Source organism: Centroberyx gerrardi, chromosome 5 (genome assembly GCF_048128805.1).
Source record: "Centroberyx gerrardi isolate f3 chromosome 5, fCenGer3.hap1.cur.20231027, whole genome shotgun sequence".
Taxonomy (NCBI): Eukaryota; Metazoa; Chordata; class Actinopteri; order Beryciformes; family Berycidae; genus Centroberyx; species Centroberyx gerrardi.
This window is the reverse complement of record NC_136001.1, coordinates 23,808,504-23,825,384: the sequence shown is the minus strand read 5'-3', so window position 1 is coordinate 23,825,384 and position 16,881 is coordinate 23,808,504. Positions and strand designations below refer to the sequence as shown.

At 43.0% G+C, this 16,881-nt stretch overlaps 1 protein-coding gene across 1 annotated transcript; it reads right to left on the bottom strand.

Annotated features, from left to right (window-relative positions):
• Positions 1-12,491: 12,491 nt before the first annotated feature.
• LOC139907955 (calcium/calmodulin-dependent protein kinase II inhibitor 2) lies at positions 12,492-14,898 on the bottom strand. Its single transcript, XM_071894483.2, has 2 exons — positions 14,496-14,898; positions 12,492-13,722 (listed from the first exon to the last, which is right to left on the bottom strand). Exons 1-2 carry the CDS (start codon positions 14,662-14,664, stop codon positions 13,649-13,651), a joined length of 243 nt encoding a protein of 80 aa, XP_071750584.1. The 5' UTR covers positions 14,665-14,898; the 3' UTR covers positions 12,492-13,648.
• Between the last annotated feature and the right edge of the window lie 1,983 nt (positions 14,899-16,881).

The window sequence follows — 16,881 nt, the reverse complement described above, 5'->3', positions numbered from 1 at the left end:
CAATAGTTCCTAACAGTCCTCACCCTACGGGTTTACAGAGCGAGTCGTCGGTGCGATTGGTACTTGATCACTTTTTAAAATAAATCGTTCAATTTAAAGGAATATAAAAGCGCGTTTCATCCAAAATATTTAGGTAAGATTCAGCAGCGCGGACTGGAGACTGAATTTCAAGAAGCACTGCTCTGCTGAGCCTGTAGGTGGCGCCAAAACGTCCTAAATTCAGATCTCATTGCATAGCACGGCCGCAGAGCAGGCAGTGATGTAGTGTTAAATTGAGAGGTATTGTGACTCCAAAATCCAATACATGGCATTTGGATTAAAGGGGAGTATCATTAATTGGTTAGTATAGCATACTGTCCTCACAGTCAGTGCAGTGACACAGTTACACACACATTCACAACAACAATTCACAACAATAGCAACAGTACCAGACTTAACAACAGTATGTTATGAATTGCACACACTGAACACACACACACACACACACACACACACACACACACACACACACACACACACACACACAACTGCTATCATAGTTTTCCCCAAGATGCTGCAGCACCTTGGTCTGATCTGTGCACTCCTCCAGGTCATCCAGGTGTACTTAAAATTGTAAAATTGTCAAATCTACCAATCACACTGAATTTGAATTTACATTTTTGGCATTTAGCAGATGTCCTTATTCTATTTGAATAGGATCCAATGTAAATGGAGAAGCTGGGGTATTTCAACTTAGCAGGAAGTTTACATCAGTCAAATATGAACCACTTTAATTAGTTATAAAAGCTGTTGGTTTGCTGCACACTCCATCACTCCTAGACTGATTTTTTCAATTATTTAGCTTTTTTAATTTTTCATAATGCAAGTAAAACCAGGTGGCGCGAACGTCATGTTTCACACTGCTGCTCCGTCAGGTTCATCCTCTGGCCCACTAATGCAGAACAGATGTGAACATGTGATCTTGGACATTGTTTTCCTGTAGTTTGCCAGCGCCACTGAGAGCCACAGCTGCCCACAGGACACTCTGAATCACCACATTACCATAGCTCTTTAAACATTTGTTCATATTCACAAATCAACTATCCAGACTATCCAGGATCATAGGACTAATGACTGGATTCTTTTATACAGGGAACTTTTCCCTCCAGTTACTCCAATTTGAGATTTTCAATCAAGCAGCTTATAGGGGAAAAATGGAAGTAAATACCCAACTCCAGTCAATATATAGAGGGACAGGTTTACTTCCCCTCCCCTTATTCCAGCGCTGTGCAAGTGAACCACATTATGATTAGGATAATGACTCATGGAGATAAACATGCATCACTTTTTTAGATAAACCCTTTTGAGAGCTTTGACATTTCAATGGAATGATGAGGTCTCTCTACACAGGACTCTACATATCACGACAAAAGAAGCATCGAAAGATTGGAGATAGAGGGATGACATGCGACAAAGGTCCTGGGCCAGATTTGAACCCAGAATGTTGCGGTGACATGGTACGCACCTTAGACCACTGAGCCACCTGGACGCCCCAACCATCTTTCTTGAGCTGCATTGCATTTTTAAATCACAACATTGACTCAATGCATGATCATTAAACCACATCTGCAAGTTCTATGGTTACAAGTCACTAAGGCTAGGTTTCCCAAAAGCAACTCAGAGCTAAGATAGTCTTTGTTCCATTTTTAGCCAACAAAGCTGATCTTTTTAAAATGTGTTTGGAAGAGTGGTGTAGTGAGGGACCTTGTGATGCTCGCAGAGGCTCGAGAGGAATCGGACGCTTCATATTCCCAGGAGCGCTAACGATCCTTTGGCTCGACATCACCTGCCTTTCTACAGAAGAGCCAAGTGGGTCTTACCAGGACGAAGGCCAACTCAGTGTGTGAATAATACAGAACTGAAAGTGTTTTCATCTAAAGCCACAGTCCAGCAGAGAAATCTGTGCAATCATGACTGCCGGCACAGTTGGTGGAGGGTTGGGGGTATAGATAATGAGAAAGCCTTGGGTAGCCCAGTTTGGCCCTGTGCATAGTGGAAACCAGGCTAATAACTAGAGTTGGCCTCTATTAAGGAGCATGGAGTAGCACTCGAGGTCACCTCTGGAGCCAGACTGCTGTGGCTGGCTGCTCCTTAATTGAATACAGAATTGATTTCACACCTTTCCCCTGTTCCACTGGGATAGATAGATAGATGATGACAGTGGCTTTGGATTGTGCTCAAGAAGATTACATTGATCTGTGTTCCACTGTCATCCGACGGCTTGTGTGTGTGTGTGTGTGTGTGTGTGTGTGTATGTGTGAGAATGTGTGAACCGAACACGTGTATGTCCGGGTGTGTGGCAGCTTGAGTGTATCCATGTATGTGCGTGCATATGTGAGCGGGTGTGTGCAAGCATGTGAGACTATGAGCATGTGTGTGTTAGAGAATATAGGGAGACTCCTAGATCGTCAGTTTGGAGACAAATTTGTCGAAGGCTTGAAAGAGCCTGAGTTTATTGTTGCCTCCAATCGGCTGCCTCGCCGGAGGTATCCATGGCAACTAAAAGAGTAAAAGTAAGGTTTAAGGTCTCCAGAGAATTTGGAAGAGACAGAGAGAAGGACTTTGTATTGCCACATAAGGACTCATTTTAAGCACTGAATATGACAGAAAGCATATCAAAGTACAGTGGTTGGACTATAGGTTATATGTGTGAACAATCACAAGAAAGATAAACACTCAACCTATGAATACATAATGGAAGATTGCACAACACTACTTCATGCTCATGAATATACTGTATGTCATTGTTTATGAAAGCAAAAATGATGTGGCTTTATTGAAATATCTAGCATGGATAACCTCTCTTTCTATTCTCTCCATACTTATATCTGGAAATCCATGTGAGGTTCTATTAGAGCATTGGCCATTTGCTGCGCAGTAACAAAATCGATAATAGGTCAGCCAGCGCTGATCTTGTAGGGTCCTACGCAGGATTTTGTCTGATTGGTATAAGAACACAGAAGAAGAAGAAGAAGAAGAAAATGAAAAGGAAGAGGAAGAAGGAGAAGAAGAAGAAAAAGAAGAAGAGGAAAAAAATGAAAAGGAAGAGGAAGGAGAAGAGGAAGAGGAAGAGGAAGAATTTTAAAACTATTATAAAGTGCCTTGCAAAGAATAAAACAATAGTGTGATGTAAAAACATAATGCTGAATTGATCAGTGGGGAAATTCTCTTTTTTCTTGCCTCCCCTCCACCAGGAGGTCAGAGGTCAGGCTCAGCTGCAGAGCAGCGCCCTGCAGCTGGTAGGGCTTCAGTGTCTTGCTCTAGGTCACTTCAGCAGGGCGGATTCTTGCTGACATGGGAGCATGAACCTAGTTTAATACATCCATGGCATGAACCCGTGTCCTTTGGTGGAATGATGATCTGCTCATAACACCCCCAAATAATAAATAAAAGCTGCTAGGATAAACAATTAAAATGCCAGACATTAATAAAATTAAATTAAAAACATTATTAGATACAAATGCAATGAGAATAACATAGATAAAAACAATATTTTTTTCTAAAGCTTTTTTGTAAAACTATGTTTTGAGGGTTTAAGCTGCTAAATTAAGACTAGTGAACATTCAAAACAGATAAATTCAACCCTTGGGTCCTTTTTTAAATAACCAAGGATTGTCAGACTGCACTGTCTTGGGACTGATTGAACCATGAAATAGTCAACAAGCAAGCAGCTCACCTGTGGTCAGGTGTGCCCCCAGTTTGCAGTTACATGTGAAAGTATTGCATTGTCTGGTTTGATCATCATAAATGATTACTTTTTTTTCTTACTCTGAAAGCATGAAGAACAATGTGTATCAATGTTTATCCTTGCAGATGTGCACTCCATGTTGGCAGGTTAGATCAATTAATGCACGATTATTATCTTCGTCCCTGCGTGCTTTCTGCACAATGCATGCTGGGATAGGCTCCGGCCCCCCCATGACCCTTAATAGGAATAAGTGGGTAAAGACAATGAATGAATGAATGAATGAATATTATCTTCGGTGGAACCCTCTTGGTCGCAATCGCCCTGATCTGCTGCTCGTGTGTCTTGATTGGCTGGGCCAGCGCCTGATGATAGGTTGCTGGTCAAATAACCAGAGAAAAGATGCTACCTCAAATTTGCACATTCATTCTCAATATGGGCATCATTCTGTTGTGATTGTAACTGCTTGCTGTGGTGCTAGGTAGTGACAGCAACAGCAGATGTGTGAAACTATGCAGCACGGAGAGCACACTGGGTTCCAGACTGTTTCCTCTCTCTTGCACTCCCTCTGTCTCAAACACGGAGGCACTCAGGTCCTTAGCCGTCCATCGTCAGCTAATTAATCAGAATCAAAGGGAGGCAAATCCCGTAAACAGAGCGTGGCTGGATGTTCCATAGGAGAGAGAGGAAGAGAGAGACAAGGGGAGAGGGAGAGGGAGCGGGAGAGGGAGATTAAGGGCGGATTCTCCCCAGACCTCGGCTCCTCACTTCCTTCTCCTAGAAGTCATTAAGATTCACACCCATGATCCTTCACTCTACGCCTGCTCCTCACTGCTTGCTCCATGCATCCCTTGTAAGAAAAAAAGAGACCTGCGCACCCACGGCAGAATTAAAATGGTGATGCAGCACTTGTTTTCTGTCTACAAGAGAGAGCATGAGAGAGAGAGAGAGAGAGAGAGAGAGAGAGAGGGAGAGAGAGGCGGACAGCTGGTTGGTATTCCTGAGGCTTAGCCAGAGAGGCCGATGGTGCAGAGTGGACATCACCAAGGAATTTCAATGGGGATGGAAATGGCTTTGTTGTTGTCAGAGTCAGGACTATACCCCTTGCACTACAATTGTCTTATAAGCCACTGCATGTTGAACCTCAGCTACCCAGAGCAGTAATGTGGCTAAAGCCACAGTAACTTGGACTTGGCTGTGGATAAATTCAGCATATTAGCATTCAGCTATATAATTTGTTTTTACTCTTCTGTAACCCTGTTTTCAAATCATGCCTGGTGTTTTTTTTTTTTATCGTTTATTATATACCGTATGTATTTATAACAACACAATACTTCTGGATACTACTTTTGGTATCTTAAAATACAATATACTTTAAAAGATGATGCTTTTAATAAGATAAAAAATACATTTTGGAAAACAAATGCTTGTGTTTCTGTCTTAACAGCTCAATGATGTGACATGAACTTTGAACTAAAACTGCTCAGTCATAAAAACAAGCACCAGAAGGCCTCTACTTATGCACCAGACACAAGATACATACAGGATGTCCTGCTCCATCTACTCTCTACTGTTCATACAATGCCAAGATCCACGTAACCTTCATCATATATGATGAAGATGTCGCTGTTTCAAAAACGTATTTTCTGTTTTTTGAAATTACAAAATACATTTTTAATTAAGTACATTTCTTCAGCATCTCTTGTGCAGTTTATTTTGATACACCTCTATGAATACGGGCCCCTCTTTCCCTGTTGGTTTTATAATTGCTGTGCATGTACGGGCCCACCTGTTGGTCTTTGCTCTGTATTTGAGGGACTGCCAAATACACTATGTGCAAAGTGTTAGGTATTGTGTCATGTATTGAATGGTGTTACAGAAAAGTAAAATGTTCACTCTACGACAAACTTTGAGTAATTGAGTTAATCAGCATAGATCACTAAGATCAATGATGTGGCAAGGTGAGAGGGAACCGTCAGTATGCTGGGACACACACAGGACTCTTGTGGATCCCTGGGTTTGGCCAGGCAAACACAAGCATCTGGATCCAGCCCCCACCTTTCTCCAGGGGAGACTCAGCTCTCACTAAACCCAACCATTTCACTCAATAAACAGCTGGATTATTACATAACACATGGTTGGCCAAATAGCCACGAGTCCTTTGAAAATTTTGAAAAAGATGAAGGCGGCTTTAACACTTGCTCACGCAGTTTGGAGCTTGACAATCGTGTGGCCAAGTTCATTCATCCACAGGGGCTGAAGAGCTTCAAGGCCGTCAAGCCCCGGCTCAACAATTTTCAATTCCCTAATCATTTATTGATGGCGGGCAATCAAATTGCATATCAATAATGTAGAAGGGCTCAGTACAATGTTGATACAAAACACCCCTTCAGTCGTGCTCATTCATGCTCACAGACCTGCAGACATATGTGCTATGTTTAGTCCCACGTGGTCCAGCACTGGCACATTGCATGATTCTGATCTGCATCAGTGAGCTGTATAATGCCAGTTGACTATGGAGCATCTAAAAATGCTCCTCATGTTTTTTCTTATTAATCTCTCTTTGAAAATGTATGCAGGATAAAGCCCTGGAGGTGAATAATTGGGCTTTTAAAAGGGGGGTTGGGAGAGAAAAACATACACACTACAAAGAAACTGATATGAAGAACAAGGACAAACAACTCGGATGGTATAAAATTGATGCAAACGTGATACGATAACAAAATATATGATAAATTCTAATAACCGTCTCCCAAATGTTCAATGTTAGATGCATCAAGATATGTTTTCCATTTTACATCTCAATATCTCTATACAAGCCTTGAGAGAGGCTGACAACGTTTTAGTCTCATGTCACCACACAGCACACATACATGGCCAACTCCACTCTCAATTGGACAATTACACTGTGTGTTTGGGCGCGAGCCAATCACGCATGTAGGACAAATTAAGTGACCAATGGAGGATTTCCATCTAGGTCAGCATCTTTTATTCAGGAGGCACGCGTACACAGTTACATGCCATCCCGCCCCGGGGGCCCTGTGGAGACCCACTCTGCCACGGAGAGATGGCCCACCATTTTGTTCCGTTTTGAAAATGATCTCCATGCATGAGGTTAGCTGGGGGGCCCACAAGCTCTTCCCTTTGTTGTGTATCCCAGTTTGGATATTTCCCGGCTAGTGAATCATTGTGTGTGTGTGTGTGTGTGTGTGTGTATATATGCATGGTCCCTGGGTGCATCTGCATCTGCGTGTGTGTGTGTGTGTTTGTGTATACAGTATATATGCATGGTGCCTGGGTGCATCTGCGTGCGTGTGTGTGTGTGTGTGTGTATATGTGTGTGCGCGCGCATGTGTGTGTGTGTGTGTGTTTAATGGGGGCTTTGCTCAGTGCAGGGGAGAACACGATCTCGATGGAGACATCCGATGCCCACTCTGTGTATGAAACTGCGGGGCAGTGCTGCTGAGCTTGAGGAGAACACTCCGCCCAATAACATCTCAATCTGTCCTCAGCGTATACAGCAGTCCACGCTCCACAATACAAGCCCTCACATGTTTGCACAGTGCACACAGGATGGAGAGAGGCACACATGTGTCCTTGAGTAAAGCAAGGTCAGAGGTAAAACATGGCACTTACTGAGGTCAGAAGAGAGTCTGTCTCTGGGGTCATTTCAATGAACTTTCCATGACCTAGCACTAGAGCACAGTGTGGTGATGCATGACTAATCGTTTATTCCTAACCCTTATACGCGCATATGCTTGTCCAGGGAATCATACTGTGGGAGGAAACCAGTGTGCCAGTTGGATGGGGCTTGTGAAACACATGAGCTGTCAAACACACAATTAGCGAGCAACACCTGAGAAATATCAGCATACTGAATGCACACAACTATGTAAAGTTGCTTATCAGCCTCGATGATGATGCCACTGCACCAAAATGGAAAAAGCTGTCTCTCAGCCGTTGGTTTCCCTCCACAGACTTACAGCAGCAACAAAGCAACTAGGCAGTGAGAGAGAGAGAGAGAGAGAGAGAGAGAGAGAGAGAGAGAAATAAACAGAAGGAGAGAAAGAGAGAGAAAGAAAGAGAGAGAGAGACTGGGAATGAGGTTGCTATAGTAACCATCCGGTGGGTCTGAACTGTTTCTCACTGGCGTTCATTTCATCATATTGAGCCTCTGTCTCTCTCTCTTCCTCTCTTCCTCTACTCTCACTTTGTTTATCCCTCTCTTTCCCCCCTCTCTCTCTTGGCTCTCTATCTCTCTTATCTCCTCATCTCCCTCTCGTACTCTCCCGCTCTCTTCCGATCTGCCCCCCCTCCTTCCTCTCTTCTTCCCATGAGCTCCCTCACTTTCCTTGGAAAACGACGAGAGTGTTTCATGTTAATGCAGAGTGGTCTCCCTCTCTCTGTCTGTCTGTCTGACTGTCTGACTGTCTGTCTGTCTGTCTGTCTGTATCAGTCTGTCTCAACAGTCCCAGCTGTTAAAACTGGACTCCTACCTTATCCACACACAAACAAAACATAAAGAAAATGTTCTTTATATGGAGAATGAAAACACAAACTGCAAACTGGCCCCAGATTCTGGGGTGGGACTGAGGCATGGTATATTCATGGAGATGAGCAAAAGCTGGACCAATATCTGAAAGGGAACTTGCTTGAAAGATTGACGTCATTGGCAATCAAGGTTTAACTGCGAACAAAGTGTTTTTTTACCATCACACATGGCCATAGAGAGGGTCTTTTTGGTCAATTTTTCTGATTCAGCAGCACTGCCCAAAAAACTTGACGTAAAAACCCCACTTGAGAGCAGACAGAATATTCTGCTGTAGTATCTAAAGGGAGATTTTTTCCAACCAGGACTGCATTTCCATTTCGCTGTTATCAGCGGTCGTCCTTGTGAATTCCCAGCAGAGTCTCTATCAGCAACACAATACCTGATCCCAATGCTAAGCGAGCTTGCCCACCCTACACACACACACACACACACACACGTATGTACACATATAAGAACATACTGTACATGCGTGCACACATAGAAACAAATATGAACGAATACACCAACAACCGTACATGAACACAGACACAAATGCACACACGCGCAGACACACGCATACACATGCAGAAGAATGATATGCAAATGTTGCCAATGGCCATTTGCATGCCATACACATGCTAGGACTGCATCATACAAAGCCCATTGATTCAGAGAAGAGGTGATTTTCCCATTGGGTGATTTTGCATCTAGGGGTTACAGCAGGCTTTTCCCCTGCGCTAAGCACAGAGGGAAGACCAAGGTCAGACTCAGGGGAGAGGAGCAAAGCATGGGGCTTTTCTCAGGGACAACTGTGTGGGCATGTCAGAGGATCGTGTGTGTGTGTGTGTGTGTGTGTGTGAGTGTGAGTGAGTGTGTGTGTGTGTGTGTGTGTGTGTGTGTGTGTGTGTGTATGTGTGTGTGACTAAAAAGGAGCTGGTAAGGTGTGGTTTCCCTCCTTGTGTCAGTGACCTATGAATGCTATCTGTTACTCCCTCCCTCTCTCCCCTGCCTCTCTCTCTCTCTCTCTCTCTCTCTCTCTCTCTCCATCTCTCCTTCCCTCCCTGCCTCCCTCTCTGTGTCCCTCTCCTTCTTCCTCCTTTCTTCTTCTTCCGCTTCCTTTTCTACCTGTCAGAGATTATGTAACCTAACAGCTATCCGGATCCAGACTCCTGTCTGCCCCCTTTCACAGCACCAGTGATTTGCCTCTCCTCAGTCCCCACTACAAAAACCTATTTGCCACAATGTTACCCAAATAACAATCAAATTATTTAAAAGCCTTAATAAGAAAGATTTAAGTACTTACTCCCTATCTATTCTAATGTGTCATTTTAAACCTTTCTCCCGCCAGCGATGGCCACCCAGCCCCAAGTGTGTAGTTGAGTTTCAACTTATCTAGGCAGCCTGAGGTGAGCAGGATCTGCTGTATCTCTGCGATAATAGCATTAGGATTGAACATCTAAGCCCTATCTAGCTATGAGGCTTTGTGAGATAAACACATAACCTGAACTGAGACATAACTGTATGCTTATCCAAGAATACTGTTCAGAGACCCTGTAGATACATTCAGCCAGAGATGTATCATAATATCTTAATAAACTGATAAATCATGAGCTTGGAATTATATGGTCTATCTGACTTTTTTTTTTATATCAAAATTGAGTTATCGACATATTTAGGATCTTTGAATGTTACTTGAGTTGTGTGGTTTTTAAAAAAAACTTGGGGTTAAATATTTCAAAAGATAGACAGTATATTTAATCAATATAGATAGAACCTTATAATTCCAAGCTCACCAAATGTCTCTTCAAAGATTTCCACTGTGATATAATATGCACAACGTGGCCGCAGGGGGTAAGGGAGATGGACAGCGAGAAAGTAGATCTGCATGAAGCACACTGGGTCAACACTTTGTCACTCATACTATATGTCATACATTTTTGCAAGGGATGCACATACAGGAGAAATTCAACTGGATATGTGGGATGAATTCAAACAGACAGATTGTGACCAGGCTAGACCGCTTCCTCTGCTCTGATCCCACATCACTGTTGCTTTATTCAGCTTTTATTCCTAGTCCAGCTTTAGCGGAAACAATTTGAAACACATACTGACCATGCACACCAGTATGAACAATTTCTGTTAGTGTTAATCACAGGTATTGATTTTTTTTTTTTTTTTCAAAGGCTGTACTTGTAAGGAAATATAACATTCGGGTGGATGATTTTACTGCTTCTAAGTAACCAGTCTAGAACTTTCTCTAAATATTTCAGTCAAATAAACTGATGCCAACCATTGCCACTGCCTTCTATAGCCCCTGTGAGTTACTTTCTATCTGCATATTTCATTATATCGCCTCCCAGCTGCTTTTGATGTATCTAACTTCCCAGTCTAACAAAATGGCTCTTAGATTTTGCAGGGAAATGAGCAAGAGAAGCATCACTGGAACAAATGAAAGCACAAAACAGATCAGCGAGCTGCTGTTTGTAACAGTAAATGTCCTGGTTTTACAAAATATTGTCACTAGAGTTTGACCAACATGAGTTTCTGAAGGCTGCTACTGATACTAATTTTATTTTTTTAATAATAATAATAATTATTATTAATAATATTAATAAAAAAGTGCATACTTGTGTTGAATCCAATCAAAATATTGCACTGCAGATTCAGGTTAAGGACTTCCCATAGACAAACAGTGAAATATTGATCAATTATACATCAGTTTTGTAATCAAACAAACTGCCTAATATCCATCATACCAGAGGCGGATGACACTGATATTGGCAAACTGATATATCAATCAAAACCAAATTGTCACAGCAGATTTTCAGGCGTATGTTAATAGGAAAATCCTACAAGTTTGATTTGGTATAGGAGTGTGTTATGGATTTGAGGGGGATTATGTACCCTCAGTTTAACTACTGTTTAGAAACTGACCCAGCGTTAAGACTGAGCCGAGCCACACTGGGGCCGCCCACACCACGCCTTCACTGCATTGTTTTGGATGAAAGAATCCACCACACAGAAAATCATAAACCATTGCGCTCTAAATGTAACATATAGCAGGCTATCAGCCTCTATGAGGGGGTAGGCTGCTATCCAATACTGCAGTAGCACCATTGTCATGGTTGACTGCCGTCTTGGAAGAAGGGACTATTTTGGCAGGATAATGCGGTCACGCCACACAGTGAATAGGGGGTCTTGAGAGAAGAGGGCAAAGATAAGAGAATGGAGAACATTCCATTAAAGATAGCGATGGTATCACGCTGTGGCTCAGGGAGGAGGATTCTGCACCGAACCCACCGCAGCACCCATCGAGTGCAAGGTGCATCTGTTACCATGGTACCCGGCCCAGGCAGCCCCTTTCATGTCTGTCAAGACTGGTGGAGAGAGAGAGAGAGAGAAAGGGAGAGAGACTAGCAATATGTTAGTCTGGTTTACAGTTAGAGCTGAAACGGACATGCGTGTGCCTATGCGTGTGTATGTACAGCATGTATGTGTTCCAAGCTCACATCCCGGCGGTCCAGGCGTAAGATGCTGTACGCTGACAGAGGCTCGTCACACAACATGAATCATTTAGTCACCACAGCAGAGTTGGAAATGTCACGTCTCATCAGTGTTCCCCATGCCTCGGTGCCCCTGCACCGTTTATGTCTCTGGCAACTGAGTTAAAGGGAGGACTTGGTTAAGGAGAGGAGCTGAGATTGTAGATGCAAACAGCCATTTGTTGCGTTGGGGTGCAGTGGTGTACAGTGGCTCCTGAATCATTCGCACACTGTGGCATTCTGTGGGATTGGACTGTTACTGTCCAAGCTCAGTGTCTCAAGTCTCCTTTTGGCAAATCACCACAATGTGTGGAGTCTAAATTCTTGATGGGAATTATTTCCTCATCTTTCCTGCCGTAGCTGTCTCCTTCCATATCTGATCTTTCCAAGGAATGGGATGCTACTTTCTCACAGTGGAAAATACTGACTTGACCCTCCTTGGCGGCCAGATAGGCAATCCAAAGACAGCAGTGGAAAATGTACAAGGAACATATCCAAGAGTCAACCACGCCATTTGCTATTGTTTGTATTCTTTCTGATACAAAACTATATTTTGTGTTCTCACTACAGTTTTGAAACAGTCAATTAACATCAAGTAGATTATTCCTCATTGCAAACCACAATCAACACTAAACAGTCAGTCGTACTTCTTCAGAATCTTTATTACAAGATATTAGGCCACTGTACAAATCAGTGAATCGTACAGTACAACGCAGAATTAAGACTGTTTCTCGAGGTTTGTCATTCAAAGCTGTATACGAGGTGTTTCAAGAATACACAAGAGTTTCAGAACTTCTGCCATGCATGCATGATTCCATATTTGCCATGCATGAGTTGGTATTTCAGTGTTTAAGAAAGAGCCCTAAAAAATGGCAACCAAACAAAACAACTAAACTGTATGAGTAAATGTATAAAGCACAAAAAAGAACAAGTTGTCCGGTATAGTATATCCCTCTTTGAGATTTGGCACACACGATAATGCACAATGCAATATAAATAGTTTATCAATAGGGTGTGTACAGTCAAGTTACAGTATCAACCAATCCAGGTGAAAGCCTGGGAAGCTTACAAACAGGTGGGAGGTACACTGTATATAAATGACTCTTTAGCTGCAAAGTATGGTAACAAAAAACACTCAGGCAACATCGAGAATCATAAGTTTAAAAAAAAGGAAATCACGTTCATTCGGTCAGAATTTTCTCGACATACAAAAACACTCCCTCAGGCCTTAAGTCACTGCAAAAGACGTATTCCAAAGGGTCAATAAATAAGGTCTTCAATACAGACAGAGAACAACAAACCAGTTTACCGCTTCTCACTTTGTGCAAGAAAATAAGGGCTACCCTTTCCATATTTACAAACTCTGTTATTCATTTGCCCTCGATCAAAATGAAGAGCAGAAAGAATGGAACCATAGGTTTGATTGATAAGATATAGGAGAAGTGTGTGCTTTAGGTTTTAGATTATATTCATTTCTGTATCCTGTCCCTGATTTCTGCATTTCGACAGCGTCGCCTCCTTCTGCCACCTCCTTCCCCCCCCTCTTGTTGTCTTCTCCCGCTTTTGGATTAATGGCGAAACCCTGCAATCGAGGGTATGTGTGTATATGTGTTTATGTGTGCGTGTGTGTGTTGGGGGGGTCCACCTGGGGGTCTCTTTCGCTACCATCTCCCGCCCCTGCCAGTGTGTGTCACCCAGATGGCCGTGACTGACTGGGAGAGGAGGGTGTGGAAGTGCTGCTTGCTGCCACATGAGAGAAAGTGCTTATATACAGTGTCTTTGGATTAAAACTGGTAAATATCGCCATAAAAAATTTCAAGAGTGTCTTTTGGGGGTGGTGAGGAGAGCGCTCTAAGCCTCCGCGGGGGTCTTCTCTGTTCCATTTTTCAGCGCTTCGTCGTCGCCATTCTCATCCTCGATCACAACTGTGGATGACAGGGGAGAGAGTTAATGAGGGGGCTCATCTTGGTGTGGCGTCTTGAAAATTCACCACGACTGACAGGAGGGCATGAAAGCCCACAACCATCAGCACTGCACTGCATGAGCAAAAGTGCTGTGTGCATGTGTGAGAGAGGAAGAGCATGCAAAAGAGAATGAGAGATGATTGTGTGTGTGTCTGAAGCAAATCTGTGAATGTGCATGTGTTTGAATTTCTATGTGCCTTCTCGCTGTGTGCCTACAGAGAGGCAAGTCCTGCATGTTTGCGTGAATCTGTGCTTGTGTGTGCAATTGTGGGTCTGTGCATGATATGGTATGTGCATCTCAAGTGAGCCTGATTTTTAAAGGATCATCTCCTATCAGGAATGCAGGACACACAAACAGACACACAAAGCCTGCACTTATCATGCAAATACAAATCATACTGATATGGCATATGAATCTCAATCATGCCAACCATTCATTCAGGAGGGGGCATTCAGCACAACTCTGTTTGGCAGCATTCAGGAGGCATTTAACAGCACGCACTGCGCATCCAACTTGTGTTGCAATGCGAATAGAATATTTAAAAACCCATAGATCCTACACGCATGCAGTGAATAGGCTATTCCTCTTAACACTCTGCTGAAGGTTATGGCAAGGCAACGGTGTTGCATATCTGGCTTCAAATGGAGAGATCCTTCATTGTGGTCCACAATCAAGCTATGTGCGCATTGAAAACATTACCATACAAACGAAAACGCCTTAATTACATAATTACCCCGTTTGCTCCTGCCTATTTGTCCGAGTTTCGGCGGGCGTTTGTTCTGCGAGCCATTGAAGAAGTTGTTGGTGTCTTGAAGACGACAGGTGAAGGAAAGGTGTCCCTCGTCGCCCTCATTTCCATAATGACTCATTTTTTCTTCGTTGAAAGGCAGCACTTCCGACATCTCCAAAGGCGTCTTTATCACCAAGGAGCACAAACTAAAATGAATAGCTCGACGTCAAGCTTGTACTCGGCCGGCTATTACAAACAAAAGAAAAAACAATGTAACCTGCTGACACGATCTAGCCCTTTCTGTTTACCTCGAAGACACGTGTCTGTCCCCGTCCGTGCGCAACAGAAATAACATTAAATTAAAATGTCCTCAATTTCCCCGCTCGACGAGCTTCGGCAACATTATTCAAAATTTCCAGAGGTCTTTCTGTGCGTATTGCTTTGGAAATGGAGGCGCATGTACAATACAGCCGTGGAGCGCCCGCTGGTTTCGAGCGGCTGGACCCGTCGCACGGAAAATCTGAGGAAGAAATGCAAATTGAGGCGCGATGCAAAACACGGATCCCAGGGAGACCTGGCGAGGGAGCTGTATGGGGGTTTTCTGGTGCAGCCTAGAGAAGCTTCCAGTTGGAGCCGTGGTGTACTAATGCTCCACTCTCCGGGATCTAGATGCAATCAAACAAATGGTGATTTTATATTCAAGGATGGCACACAATACTGAATCACTTTAGATCTTTTGAAAATGCTGCGTACGCGTCGACAAAGGTCACTCAACGACTTCAGAGGTTTTTAGTCTTAAAACCTGTTATGCCAAATTTTACGATTTATTAGGCTATGGGGTTTATGTGCAGGCTATGGAGCCACCGAGTGAGACCTCACCAGAGGATGGCAGTGTTTTCATAGGCTATGATGTGACCAGTGGCCCCATGGCGTACTTCCAATTCCATCCCTACAGCCTTATTGTTCACATCCTTTCAATAGGATGCAAACCAATCTATCTGCGTTGATGTCTGGTGAAATGGAAGCAGTGGTGAGGCAGAGCATGGCTTGCACCTGCGCTGATTTAAAGGCTTTTCACCACAATGTATTTCACTGTGCAAAGGTTTTGGGTGATTTGAAGGTTGCAAGATATTGGGAATACTGGGAACAAGAGGACTGCTTCAAATCTGCACTGTTTTCACCATCAAGTCAATTGAGATGTTAAAGAGAAAAAACACTGTTTGGTGTTTGACAGGCCTCCCAAATGTTGGAAAACCTATAGAAATATGGTTTAAAGTCATGGAGGTTACATAGAAAAGTGGAAAATAACTACAATACCATGGAAATGTTCCTGGAAATGTTCCTCCCCCATTACCACCCTTTTCAAATTGGCTTGAAATGACCCGACTCCAGGCATTTTGACAATGTTGATAATGAGATCCGTTATTAATAACGTCCTCAAAAGTGCTTTACTAAAAACAGTTGGGAACTTTTCTGGGGACAAGGTGTTTGCTCACGTTAACCTGCTCACATGATACACCGAACAATGTGATCAGAGGGTTGCATGAAAACTGGCTTAGTGTTTGCTTTGTTAAACAAAGACCCCTGGGATTTTCTTGAGGCACGAACAAATCCCCCTTGGATTTACCATTCATTAAAGCGCTGGCTATAATGTTTACATAAATAAGCCTTATAATGGCACTGCAGCATAAAGGGATGATGTTACAAAACAGATATCAGGGAGATAGCGATGGATGGGTATCAAATCCTGACATAGACTATCATTTCTCACAGGAACTTAACCAAATATCATTTTACAGACAGAGGAATGAAAGGTGATGAAACTAGATATCTGTGTCTGTAGCGGAGCCAACTTCAATATGCCGTCAACTATTCATAGAGGAGGTACAGTCGTGACACTGACACACCTCGCCCCTTTAGACTTAAAGAACTCATGCTACCACTGACAGATTTTATCAGAGGCTCATCTTTCATATGAGAACATCTCAATACCAGCTGAGTTCCCTGTAATTACAGGATAAAGTCATCAGAACTGGTTTCTATTTGGGGTGTTTTAACTCTTTAGTAAACAAGGAAAAAAAGGAAAAACAACTTAGAATTACAACACCTGCCAGTTTTGGATGTCAGACAGACAGAGGCAAACACTCAAGGCATTTGAAAGGATTTTGAACCAGGAATTATAGTGCATGGTGTGGCTGAATGTGTAGGAAAGTCTACCACTGGACTATACTACTATTACAACTAGTGACAGTCTGACACAGATCAAAACCTTTAAATGTGTCAATTTATTTGCATAAAAAGGGAATTTTTATAAACTTAACACCTTACAGTGAGAATTCAGGAATGTGTCTGATAAAGTGCTTATTCCACATTGCAGTGGATCCCCACA